Here is a 13,801-nt window from a genome sequence, read left to right as displayed (position 1 = left end):
CATGTAAAATACAAATACGTGTATACAAATACATGTCACACTGGCACAGATGTAAAAAAATCAGCATTTACAGGAACATCGTACGGCACCAGCACCGCCCAAACATCCCTGGCGCTCACCCCGATGCAGCTGGGACACGAGGCGTCTGAGACCCAGAGGGACGCTGTCCAACCATTAACCAGCAGGTCACGCCGGGGCTTAGCCCAGACCTGCTCCTCTCCATCAGGAGCGGTGAACTGGGAGTGACCGTCCCCAGGCAGAGGAGCGGGGTGAGCAGCCAGGGATGTTCTCCCTCTGCCACTGCGGCTTGTGAGCACTTTGCCCGGTCGCAAGGCTTCAAACCAGGGTCAGCCAGATCAGCCCCACCACTTGGACTGGCCGAAGTTCCCGCTCTCCAAACTGTCTGATTGCATGGTTCGGATTTATCTGCTTTCTCCCAAACATAAAGTTGCTTTTAAACAGGCCTGAGGCACACAAATCTTTAAAGCACGCACGTGCATGTGAGTGTGTGTGTCCACACGTACACGCACACACTGCAGCTTAAGATACTGCAGATATAATCACTCTAGTAAAGGCAGCGACTTAAACAGAAATATGTAACCATTTTGGCCAGGAACCAAACCAAACCCTGGCCCCAGCCCACCCATTTAGTCAGACTAAGCCAAGCCTTTCTGCGGCGCCCGCGAGCCGGGCACTGTCGGCCTTGCCAGGCTGCCCATTCCAGGAACAAGGCAGAGCATCACACACACGTGAGGCTGCTTCCAAGGGCACCGTTTATAGAGCAACCGACCTTTATTTTAGAGATAGCTTAAGTAAAGTAACATGCAAAGAAACATGTGAGTAAGTCTCATCTGCCCCAGGCTCCTGCAAATCCTTTTCTTTTCCTCCCTCACAGCACAACGCGTTGGATGCCCGTTATTCATCCCCGTAAAGCGCGGCATGTACATCCACGCCGTCTGTCCTTTGGCTGACGCTGTGTTTGCAGATTTCCCGTGGGAAAGGAGGTGCTTCGCTTCTGAAGAATAAAACCAGGGGATTGCAAGGGCCACAGGGATGCCAGAGGGGACTGCCTGCCTGCACCGAAGGGCTTCGCAGGACCCGGCTGGGAGGCGAGCAGCAAAACCACCTGCAACTTTGGGGTTGGACTAGATGACCCACAGAGGTCCCTTCCAACCCCTACCATTCTGTGATTCTGTGTGATTCTGTGAACTTGCCACGATGCCAGTGCGCTTTGTGCCCATGGGAGCACGCCTCCACCACAATCCCAGTGCAGGACAACTCCTCTTCTGCAGCATCTTTCCTCCCGCCGTATGTTTGACCTTCTCTCTCCCCTGTCTTCACACGCCCTCCGTATTATGTGCCTGGCCAGATTCCTAGGGTTGAGCCTCAAATTTGAAGTAAGTACAAAAACTGCTTGAACTACAGACAAAACCTGTATTAAGTCAAGTAGGATCAGGGGTCTGATACTTGCCAAGTGTATTTCGTAAATCATAGGTCTTCTGTACCCCAAGCACACTCGAACAACTCAGGATGAAAAATGGTCTTCAACTTAACAGCAAGGGAGACCTCAGTCTTGAAAAACTGCGAAGAACACAATTTAATATCAACATTCTTATATTAAACAGGATTATCTTTAAAAAGCACTGTTATGTATTTACTAGTTTACCATGAACAAATGCTTTTTCAGGTTGGTTTTTTTGTGTGTGAAGGTACCATATTCTTCTATAAAACCAACTGAAGTCATTTGTCCTGTCTTTGGAAATGTGCATATATTCTGGGAGAGGTTCCAAATGTCTTCCTCATTAAAAAAAGGCATGGAGAGCCACTGAGTGATGCCACTGGCGCTGCTTACGGCCAGTGGCCCAGCAGCAGCAGCAGGACCACGGCGACGGCAGTGGCAGGGCTGGGGTGGGGGGCTGCGCTCCCGGGGTCGCTGCTGGGGACCGTGGCGCTGTCTTTGCTTTGCTGATTCAGAAGCTGCTTGTTTGCAGAGACATCATCCATATCCAGGTCGTACGCCAGCTCTGGAAGCAGAAGGAGAGAGGTGGTCAATAACAGGCAGTGCGTGCTGGCATCCCAATGCACGGCACATCCAGCCCCCCCCCAGCACCGCGGTCCCCAGGGCAGCCCGTGCCCGCAGCTGGGGACAGCTGCATCCGAGTGTGGTCCAAGGCATCATGGCAGGGACGGATGGGCCAGAAGAGCTTAGCAAACGTCTTGCCAGTCCTGCACCCAGTCCCAGTCCCAGAGCACCTCCCAGTACCCCACACCAAACCTTATGCTTGGAAAGACAAAAAAATCACAACTCTAAGGTGCTCCGTTAAGAAAACAAAAGAGAAAAAGGGATCTGGCTTACCAGAGAGCTACTCCCAAAGAAAACCAGCTGAGCTTCGGAGTGGGTGTTTAGCAATGCAAATGCTTCCCAGACACCACAAGAATGCGTGCAGGAGTGAGGAAATCCGGGCGAGCACAGTGGTTCCTCCAAACCCAGAGGCAGCACAAGGCCTTGCTCACCAAATTCCTGCTGGCTGGAGGATCTGAGGAGCCCTGCATTTCTGCAGTCTTACGTAAGTGTGTGCAAATATGCTCCTTACGGCACTTTCAACACATCCATCCCACCCCCTGTGCAGCTCATGAAAGCGCTGAAGGGTGAGGAATGTGAATGGATCACACACCCCGGCCATGCTGGTGTTGCAACACGGGGACAGAATCACAGAATCACAGAATGGTCGGGGTTGGAAGGGACCTCTGGGGGTCACCTAGTCCAACCCCCCTGCCGAAGCAGGGTCACCTACAGCAGGCTGCACAGGACCTTGTCCAGGTGGGTCTTGAATATCTCCAGAGGAGGAGAATCCACAGCCTCTCTGGGCAACCTGTTCCAGGGCTCCATCAGGACTTTGAGATGAAGCACCTGGGAGCTCCAACCCAAGAAAATGTCCAGTATAAAATTTTTGATAGTCCTGGCAGAGGGGCATGACATTAACAGGGGAAAACCTTGTGGCAACCCAACACTGGCTGCAAACGACCTGCTGAGCAGTAAGTCACCATTGCCCTTGTTTCTCTGGGACAGGGAGGAATAAAAAAGTCCAGACAATGTGTAAAGGCAAGAAACCAGCAATTCTCAGGGCTGAGAACAAAAAGCAAAAGGTGTTTTAAGATGCCATGAGCTATATCTGCCTGGGGTGTTTGTACCTGCCGAGCATCTGGACCAAGAAGGTGCACCCCTGCTTGACTCAAGGCAATGCATCCCTCACTCCTCATGCTGCTGCCATCTCCTTCTGGGGTCCAGGTTTCTCAACTGGATGGGAGTCAGTTAAGCCTGTTCATCTCATCCCTAGAGCCTGGCCTTTGGAAGTGGAGGAAGCTGGTGGTTTCCATCAGTAGAGACCCTGGCTCAAGCTTTTCACAAGCCCTCATGGATCACCAGCATACTGACGGGTTTGGATCATCCCACCCCACCCCTGAGAAAGAATACAAGAGGCTGAATAAACACTTCAGCTAAAAAATGCCGCACCAGTCCAACGAACAACACTGCCAAGGCAAACAGGCAGTATTTCTTAATCAGAAATAACCAAATACTGCAAAACAAAAGCATAACGATGTAAGCGTGACAAGTGAGTCAGCCCAGGCCATCAAAGAGGGTCAGAAATGGCTGCACGGCAGCTGATAGCCACGTGCACAAAGGACAAGGTGCAAGCAGAACCCGCCTGGTAAACTCTGACTTCCCCAGGAGATTCCCACAGATACCAGGATTCCTCTTCTCCACAGCTTTCCTCCTGTTCTTCTTAAGAGTACAGATACGCTGCTGTCCTCTGGAGCTGCACACCCGTGGGCAGAGCAGGAAAAGGAGCCACCATGAAAGGGACGTGCCCAGAGGCCACCTCTGCCCATCCCGTGCTGCTTTCCAAGCACAGAAAGATAAAAATCCCTCTGGCACAAGGGATGCTCAGGCTGCAGGGCAGTTTGGGAGCAGCCTGGCTGCACCATCTTGTTTTCCCAAGCTCATTTCTGCAGAGCAAGTGAAGGGATTTCGAGTTAATAAAATCACAGCATATTATTTCACAGTTGGTCGTTTTACACAAGATTCCTCAGCCGGCACAAAGCCCCATCAGGTCAAAGACTGCCTGCCCTGGTGCGTTTAGGAAGGTGTTTCCAAAGACTCCCGAAGCCTGAAAGATGCCCCATGGTGTCACAGCACCACCAGGCACCTGTGTGCTTCCAGGCCAGCAATCTGCAGCCGGTGGGCAGAGCTTTTGGGGCAGAATATTCTCTTGGACATCCTAGCAAAACTAAAAAAAATCCATGGGAACTAAGTAACTACTCTTGCCTTCAGTATAGAAAAGAAATTTGAAACAAAAGAGCGTTTCAGCAAGGTCCTTAACAGCACAAAGGGTTTTGACGCTCCCTTTTAAAGTCTCATTCTGCGATGTTGTAATTTATGAGATGCGAGTTCCTGCGTGGTTCGCAAGGCAGCAGCTGAATCCTGTTGGATACGTTCAGCCAAAGTGCACCAAAACAATCATTTCAGACATACTCATTTGCACAGGAAAGTTTCAAATTCTGGGATTTCACCTGAACTTGAGTAAGGGTAATTTTTTAAATGATGGCATTTCACCCCAGTGGGAACGGCAATACTCTCATTCATCCTCTTTGACCAAATTAAAGAGAAGGGAAGAGAAACCCTCTTGTCATCAGAGATTTGAGAGCTCTTTTCCTAGCCTTAACTGCTTCAGAAGTTTAGTCTTTGGGTGTGCCATTCATTTTCATAGTTCCTTCCACTGTTTCCTTCTCTGGGCTTATTTGTGCCCAGCTGGCTTTTTAGGCTTGATGGATTTAGCCATACGTCCTTTATGTTGTATTGACAATGGACCTGTGACTCTTGCAAATTCCTTTCACTTAACTTCTACCAACTTCTAGTACATATGAGGAAAGGGAAATAAAAAGTATTAGCCTCTAACAGACCTCAGGCAGCTGATAACCAGGTCCAGGCAATAACAATGTTAAAAATATATCATAATCATCATCATCATCATCATCATCATATTTCAAATCCATGAATCCAAATTAGCAATTGTTCCTAACCAGGTACTTCCTGAGAGGGCTTCATTATGATTTCCAGCCTTCATTAGGATCCTCAGTTAGTCCAGGTCACCGCCGCATCCCTGCCCCTCCAGCTCCCACAGCCGCCGGGACAGAAGGAGCCCCAGCACAGGGGATGGAGCTGCAGGACGGCCGGCGGGGTGACAGCAACTAACCTCCCACATACGCCATTTCCGTCACCCCAAACTCTGCCCTAACGCTGCAAAATAACCCGAGGGAAGCCACTCCTCTGCCTCCCCGCGCCCCAGCCGTCCTCTGCGTGCAGGTCTGCACTGCCCCAGCTGTGATCACCCACTTCATGTGCAACAGTTGCTGCTACAAAGTGCCCCTTTGCCCTGCAAAACCTTTTTTTTTTTCTGGGGGGGAACTAGAAAAATCTGTTTCTGTTTATAATCAGTTGGAGTCCAGAGGGTATTGCCAACAATCTGCTCTAATTACGTATTCAATCTTCACTCATTTTGGCCCCTCTTGTCCTCTGGGCTGAGGATTAGATAATCCCCTTAAAATAATAGTCAGTCATTAGCTCTGCTTTATTTCCCCCCCCCCCCCCCCCCCATGTAAGCCGAGCGTGCCGTGCCGTTTCCCGGAGTCCTTACGCAGCTGGTGAAAGGTCTCCAGCCGAACCCAAGCCGGTCCCTCCGGAAGCATCTTTTGTAACAAAAGCCCCTCTAACACAAAGCTGCTGCGCTTTGCTCCCAGGACGGCAAAAGCTTCTATGGTCTCGCAGTGTGGATGACAAAACCTGCCGCCAGCTCTACAGCACACCCTTTCCGCATCTGCAAAATGAAGCGGCGGCATTTTTCCGTGGATTAGGACGAGAATTAGGCGTACCGACTCCGTGCAAGCTCTTTCAGCAGGAATCATTAAAAAGCTCTTCTTGCTGCACCACGCTAGCTTTGGAGACGGCTACAAAAGACGGCTGAAGCGGGAGGAGATTGGTTTTGAGTTGGTACAATAAGTCCCATGGCAGCTGGCACAGAAGAAGCTGGGAGGATGAGCACTGGCACGCAGGCAGCGTTATGGCAGGCGCTCCTGTGCCAAATCCACCGCTGCCGACTGAAACACCCCTTTTTACCCCTAAAAGGACAACCTGGTCTTCAGCAAAGAACTGATAGCAAAGGTCACTCTGGCAAATGACCTGCAAGAGGACGGTGCTTGGGTCCCACGGGCTGGCTCAGCTGCTGCCCAGAGCCCGGAGCCAGGGAATGTCACCTCGCAGGCAGGCCTCTGGGCCGCCACCGGCCAAGCCTGCCCTGGCAGATGGCTCCAGCGATGGACCTAATATAGTAACAGAGTTGGAGTGAACAGCCGAGCACCAAAACCACTTCACGGTGTCACTTGATGGCTCTGCTGGTGCCCTGTGCAGTGGCAACGGGAAAGAAGGGGATCCCCCCGTGGGAGAAACCCTCGTGCCTAACGCAGTGTGTTCACCAAACCAGGCTGCCGAGTGGGCCAAAGCGCTTGCGGGGATGTGGTGATGGCCCTTGTTCGCAAACGATGGAAACTCTGCGGTGTGGAGCGACTAGGGACTGGATCGTGACCATGTGTTTCCAATAAGCACAAAACACATCGAGTAGAAATGTCAGAGACAAGTTGGGCAGCTTGGCAAGCTCCTGCAGCTCTCGTGGTCAGTGGTGAGCATCTGCCTGCGCATGTCCTCCAAGAGTGGTCTAGGAAAGCACACGCTACCATCGCCAACAAGAATTACAGTCTCCAGGGTGCAGTGCTTTATTCAATTTTTTTAAGCAGCAAGACGCATCAGCATGGGGAACAAGATGTCAACAGACACAGTAGGCTCCGTCCGTCTCCAAAGCAAGACTGATTTCTTAAAGGCAGAGATGTTTGAGTAAAGCCCAAGCTGGGCAAAGCATAAAAGCCTGTGATTCCACAGACCAGACTGCCTGATCCTGACTCCCAACTCCCTCCATCTCTACAGCACCAACCACTTCACTCTCACAGGTGTTTGCACCTGAAATCTGGAAGAACAGTCCAATTTCATCCCAAACTCTTCCTGTTGGAACACCAAAAGCTCTGCTCACCTCAGCCTCCAGTTTCCTGGCTTTCTCACGCAAACAGCTTGTACTACAAACACACTTCTGCCTCCACAACGACAACACCTGAACCCATCCGTGGAGTTACACGGCACACACAGCCACAACTGCGTAGATACAGCCGGGATCCCCAACCTTCTGCTTCTCCAAAACACCTTTAAGTCTTGTAAGCACCTAGCCAAGTATGGTTTCATCTCACCAGGGAGGTTTTGCCCTTCGGCTTATTACCACTAAAATCCTGGAGCACCAACAGGTTTGCCAGTTGTCTTCTTGCGCAATGAGCTGCAACAGCCCAGCCATAGGTGCGGCCGCGCCGGCGTGTAATTAAAGCGCTGAGCCGGGGCTGGCCATGATGCTTGTGTTGGCACAGTTGCAAGATCACCGAGATGGATGCGCAGCATGTGCATGGTCTTGTGCCTCTGCTCTTCCACCTCCTCCACAGCAATTTAGGAGGTGCGGCTCTTGGCAATATGGATTTGGAAAAAAAAGAGAAGAAAAAAGCCAGCTCAACACCGTCTTGCTGCCGTCGGCAATGTGGCCAACGGAGCCTGGCACGGCTCAGGAGAGAGCAGTAAAACCAACTTCCTGGGCAGAAACATAAGGGAATAGGGTTTGGGATTGATGATTTGCAAACCAAGACTTTTTCCCCGCTGACGTCATCGACGCATCCCGGCTGATGGCGTGCCGCTGACGGCCCACAGCCTGCGGCGTGCATTCGCGAACGACCCAAAGACTGCAGGCACCACCACGAAACCAGCCAGGATTCAGGGGAAGTTCTGCCAGGATTGAAGCAATCTGAAGGGCTGTAAAGAGGTTGATTTGGGGGGACCAAGTCATCCAGCACAGAGAGGTGAGGAAGCTCCAGCTCAGGCCCACAGCAGGCATGCAACCAGGTGCTGCTTGGGGTACACGGGCAATCAGCCATGAGCTCTGCGAGGCCGCCAGTACACATACACTTGCTCCCCAACTTCCATCATTACCACAAAAGTCTTGCCCACGGACGTCCTCAAGCTTTCAATGGAGCAAAGAGACAAAACACACCCCAAAACCCAACACACCACCTGGTACGGGCAGAGGGGCTGCACCACGACCCCAATTCAAGTGACTACTCCACCCCACCTTGGCCAGAGGCTGGTGGAGAGGAAGGGCTATCAATTATGACCTGGACCTATGTTTACTTTGAAAACGTACTCATTAAATTCCTCTTTGCTCCTTGGTGTGCTCTAGATTTACCCTAAAGAAAATCTGGCGTCTGCAATTGCATTAATCATTTTCCCTTTGGCAGCAAGTGAAAGAGTTTGTGAGCCACAAAAAGGTGTTTAGCAAAATCTGCTCATGTAATCTATTAAAAACTAACAAATCTCATTAGCATTATTAATTGGAATTGCTGGAGTCCTTGGACTTTGATGATGAAGCAGCATGGCCTGGTTTAATATCCAGCTGTACTGTCCAGAAAAAGAGCTGCAACTTAAAGGAACTTGGGAGAGAAGAACTGAAAAATAGGGAGCTAAACATGGACAGCCAAAAGCATCTACAAAAGGCAGGAGTCAAGGAATAAAAGAGGAAAAGCTGGAAACAGAAGAGTATGAATGCAAGCGAAGCGATTTATGAGGCAGTAATACAGGACGGGGTCAAGTAATCTTCCTGCAGATCCCCAATGTACCTCAGCCCACCCAGATGTGGAGTCACCCTCTTTGGAGATCTTCAGAATCTGAACCCACAAAGTGATCCCTTCTGATCACTCCGCTGTCACCTGAGGCATCTCATGATAGTCTTGATTTTGAGAGGTAATGTTCCCAGTGATAGAGAGCAAAGTGAAATGCTTCCTGTTTCCTCTAATGACCAAAACCAACATCATCACATCAAACTTATATTTCCTGCTTCATCTTTGCTCCCCTGGAAGCTCTGTGTATTTGGTCAGGACAGGCAGCTCTTGCTTGCTACCTGCTGGCCTTCAACCCCCCAAGCTCAGGACATTTAGTGACATTCACGTAGTAGCTAGACCCACCAAGACACAGTCCTAAGGGGAATGGCAATGGTCCCTGCCTTCCAGATGCCATCTGCTTAAAGCAGCCCTCAAGGCAGAAGGATATTTCTCAATGCTTGATCAGAAAACTCACAGTGGCGTTACGGCACCCAGCAACATGTGACATCTTCCTTTGTGACTCACTGCGTGCGGAAACCAGACTTGAACAGGGCCCAGGCCACCGAGACGGGGGTTCATGGCATTCATGCTCCAAATAGGCAACCAGGAATGTGACTCTTCAATCAGCAGGGACCAGGACTTTTTGCAATATCTACACTCAGTCAAAAATCCCTGGACATCTATCATTGCCTTACACTTGCAAGGAAAAGAAAAATCAAAGGCAGCTGGCATTTTGCTCCTCGAGCACACAAGTAAAGAAAGCACCTGAGCAGTGTTCCCAGCCCAGGGATCAAACCGACGGAGAGACTCCACCAGGCTACAACTCATGACGTCAAGGAAAATATCTGGCAAAAAATTATTTTGGGTCATAACCCAAGAATTTGGGTTGGGCAGAGACATACCTGCTTAGCCCACAGGTAGAGCTGGCAGGTAGGCTCAGGCATGGCGGTAGACAGGCATCTGCTCAGCTTGCCTCCGCTCCTGGAGAAACTCCCTGAGGTTTTGTGCTCTTACACTGCCGGGGATCCACGGTGGGGGGGAGAGCAAGCTCCCCGTGCCCGTGCCGGGGGAACGTTTGCACACAGCGCAGTTGAGGTGAGAGCCGAGAGGCTACAGCACCACCCAGCTTTTTTAACTGCGTTAAGCTGCTAAAATAAATAAATAAATAAATAAAACCCCTGGCTCTGCATTTAAACAACATTCAAGTGACTTCAGCCTATAAAAACAGAGTAACGCAGGAGGCCCTGGGAAACATCACCACACTCGACTTTCCCACTTTATATAGAAAATGAAGGGTTGGGTTCATAGGCTGGAACTTTTTAACAGCTTCAGGTCGTGTTCTCTGTGCTGGAAGGAGCCCCACGAACAGCCGCTGTAGTCTGAAACCAGGACCTGGCTCTGCACTGCCTTCTGCATGGCTGCAGAGAAAGACACAAATCAAGCCCAGCTGCTTACTGGGTGCGTGCAACATCTGACACAAAACCAGGGCTGATTCCTGCTCCCTGCCTCCCTCCCGGACTGAGAGCAAACCCTGCTCCCAAAGCACTGGTGGAACGACGGTGCTGAAAGCTAGATCTAGATGGTGGTGGCAGCTCTGATGGGAAATCTGGTGTCATCTCAGCTGAGAGCCTGGACACCGCGGCTGCAGTGCCTAGGCTGTGATGAAGCCATCCCATCACACTTGCTCTTTCCTGGGGGCCAAGGGGCTCCTCGTCATGCCTGGAGACCTGAAGCTGGGACCTCGTCAAACCAGTGCTCTTGGCTGGGACCATAGTGGAGCTCAAGGAGACCACCTTGGATGTCCCTACCCCAGGAGAAGGGAGGAAGGGAGGGAGGCGATTGACCTCGGGCTCCTGCCCGGCACCTCCCCAGGTCAGCCTGTATGTGCAGTCATGGTGGGCACTGAGGACGGGGACTCACGGCTCACATGGGAGCATCCAAATTGCTCTGGGGACACATCCATCAGCACAGCGAGCAGCGAAACAAGGAGGCCAGAATGCAAGCTTGCTCCGAGGTCCAAGTCCACGAATGCCTCCCCCTCCATCCTATCTGGAGCATTCACGGCTCACTCTCAGGAATGTCACGATCACAGTGGAAAATCAAAATAAAAAGGCTACATAATCCAGTTTGCAAAACCCTTGAAAAATACAAAATCCTCTCTAAAACGGATTACGGAGATTAGAGATAAAAGTTTCCTGGAAATCAAGAATTGCATTACAGCCTCCCTCCTCTCCCACCCTCCCAGAAAAGGGAAAAGAGACGGGCTCGTGCTCCGCAGCACCCCACCGCACCCCTCCCTTGCCATCACCCCAGCCTCGGGGAGCAACAGCAGCTCCTTCCAGCCCCAGAAAACTGCACAGCTGTGTCTACCTGATTTTGTGCTAAACGCTATTTTGGGGCAATATCTGCTGCTTGTACCTGAGCCTACGGGCAGCATGCGTTGGTGGTTAGAAATCTCCCTGCGCCAGGGAGAGCAGGAGATGCCTGCCAGCCTCCTGCACGCTTTTCGGTCGTCCTTTTTCCGACCAGGCTCCGTGGGACCCCGCAATGCACTGCTGCGGTTTTGTGAGCTGCAGGAGCTGTACCCAGCCCTGTGTGTACCCAGCAGAAAAATGTACTCTTAAATCAGGTTGGTCTTCTAAAAATCAAGATGTTTCACTTGGCTGTGCCAATGGTGACGATGCGACCAACAGGAGAAAGGCCAAACATTCATCTGCTGATGACATAAAAATATTTAGCGGCCATGCCATTATTATTCTGATAGATTAAAATCAGCATTTTAATATTTTGACTCAAGTATCTATCGTCAATGGTGGCAGAACAATTTTCTGTTGGGAATTTTTATTTAGTGAGAGTTTTTGTGCTTTCATTCTCATTTTGAACAAAAAAAAAAAAAAAAAAAGAGATTGCAATATTAGCGTTCCCGGCAGAGCACACATCCAGGTTCCTGACCTGTTATTGCTCAAGGACGTCTGCAGCTGCAGAAGCCTGTTTGGAGCTCCAGTTAGGTCACTTTGAATGCTGCTCATAGAATAAGGATCAAAACACTTACCACTTGATCAAAAGGGCATTTTATGAACGCTGCAGACCAAGTTAAGCGCTGATGTGAATATTTTCATTCGCCCTTATATTAGCTCAGCTCAGTTCTAATAAAATTAACACCCTTTTAAATAATGCACTCTATTTTTATTTGTTTCATGCGTTTGTGCCTTATGGCTTTGAAAACATATCCTCAAAACCTTTCCACCACTCTGGGAACGTCTAGCTGTGTTCGGATCTGGAAATCACTTCTTCTCCAGAGGAATAAGAAATGTTGCTGCTTTGTATTGTTGCTTCACCTGCTCTAACCTGAATTTATCCACCAAACACTGGGGATTTTTTCCCCCACAGAAGACGGTAACACAGTCAGACTCCTTCTTTTCCCAGCAGGAATTACTACCTGTAAATAAACAACTAAAAACCAAACTACAAGCACTAGCAGCATCAAAGCTCCTTTGAAAAGAGACACCATAAAAAACAAAGCAGGGAAAAATCCAGTCTCTTTTCTGCATTTCACTTGCACATTAGAGACAAAATGAACTTACCAGTCCGGGACAGGGGACGTCTTACTGGCGCAATACAGCCGGTTAACTGTTCTTTAGAGATATTCATCTCAAAAGCCAGAACAGAAAAAGCATTTTCCCCCCTTTTATTTATTTATCTTTTTTTGTGCCAACTCACCTTAGCTGAAAAGCACATTCAGATTGTAATTATGGGAAGGCCTCATCTAGTAGATTTGTAAACTCAGCTATCGGCTTGAATTACTGGAATTAGCAAGGCTAATTTAATGTCACTGTTCAAAATAGCTCAGATTTGGAATTTCTTAATGGCCTTAGGAGAAGGAGTCTTTATGCATACTGCAATCTAGGCTTCATTCTTAGACTAAATTCCTCTCATAGATTTTGTGAATGCCCTGTTTTGTAGCCAACACAAACTCTGTCCAGTAAAATAATGTAAGGACTCAGAATGAAAAGAGATTAGCTGTTCCCTGCTCCTGTTATTTTAAAGCAGAAATAACTTTGGCTTCTACTGATTCATAGACAAAGCTTGAAATGCAAAGCATGCTCAACTCCAGATTCAGCATGAAAAGGACCTTAAAATATTCCCGAGTGCGAGTAATGGACTTATTAGAGAGATGAAAAGAGGCACTTTCACAGAATCCCAAGCTCTTTAGTCCTGTCATATCAATAATCTTGCTTAAGAATTTCATTCTATTTACATTTCTTTCCCTACTAAATATCCTGCCTGACTCCTATGAAATACAACATTTACGCTTTTAAAGTGTTAATTTATTTCTGTTAATGCTCGGTGGCAAGTGGTGTAAAATGTCTGCAGATCACCCAAAGCGTGAGCGGGTGCAACGGCGTCAGGACGGTGTGTGACAGGGCACAATTCTGTACGGCGCACAGCTTTACACCTGACAATTGATAAATGTGGAGGTAATTTTAAAGACTTGGTTAAAAGCATCTTCTTTAAATAATGGTAGTTGATTGTGCTGGAACTGAACGTACCTGCAATCTGTTCTCTTCTCCTTTATGTTTAACACCCACAAAAACAATGCTGACAGTGAGAAAAAAATGCTTTATAGATACCAGGAAGAAAATCTGCCTGGCTGTCCTTAAGCTACCAAAATATATCCATTTTTTTACCTAGTTTACTTAGTCTGTGCAGAAGGGTTTAATCTAAAATGAGCACTAAGCAACGAGTAGCAATTTTGCCTCTTTGTTTGAAGAAATGGGTGAAAACCAGAGGTATTTCAAGGTCAAATCACAAAAGCCTGTGTAGAAACACCAGGAAAGCCGATGGAGATGTCCCCTTTTTAAGGAGCAAGGGGAGGTTTTTTCTCCACTGAGCTCCACGTCCCCGTGACAATTTGCCCTGGTTGGGGAGAAATCGTAACATGGAGGGGACAGAAGATGTTCTGGGCTACGTCTGCCCATGGCTCTCTCTGAGACTGCACCAGCAG

The 13,801-nt window shown here is 49.2% G+C and overlaps 1 protein-coding gene across 4 annotated transcripts in view; it reads right to left on the bottom strand.

Annotated features, from left to right (window-relative positions):
* Positions 1 to 774: 774 nt before the first annotated feature.
* Positions 775 to 13,801, bottom strand: part of GPC3 (glypican 3) — a 154,964-nt gene continuing 141,937 nt past the window's right edge. For 3 of the 4 annotated variants that reach the window (XM_075435401.1, XM_075435402.1, XM_075435403.1), the window contains one exon: positions 775 to 2,024. In XM_075435401.1, coding sequence (XP_075291516.1) covers positions 1,849 to 2,024 — 176 coding nt within the window. In that variant the 3' untranslated portion in view covers positions 775 to 1,848. The remainder of the gene's footprint in view (positions 2,025 to 13,801) is intronic. The other variant, XR_012765495.1, reaches the window with a different exon arrangement.

The sequence above is a fragment of the Opisthocomus hoazin genome, chromosome 14, assembly GCF_030867145.1.
Source record: "Opisthocomus hoazin isolate bOpiHoa1 chromosome 14, bOpiHoa1.hap1, whole genome shotgun sequence".
NCBI lineage: Eukaryota > Metazoa > Chordata > Aves > Opisthocomiformes > Opisthocomidae > Opisthocomus > Opisthocomus hoazin.
The sequence above is the reverse complement of the archived record's forward strand: the minus strand, read 5'-3'. Positions and strand labels throughout refer to the sequence as shown.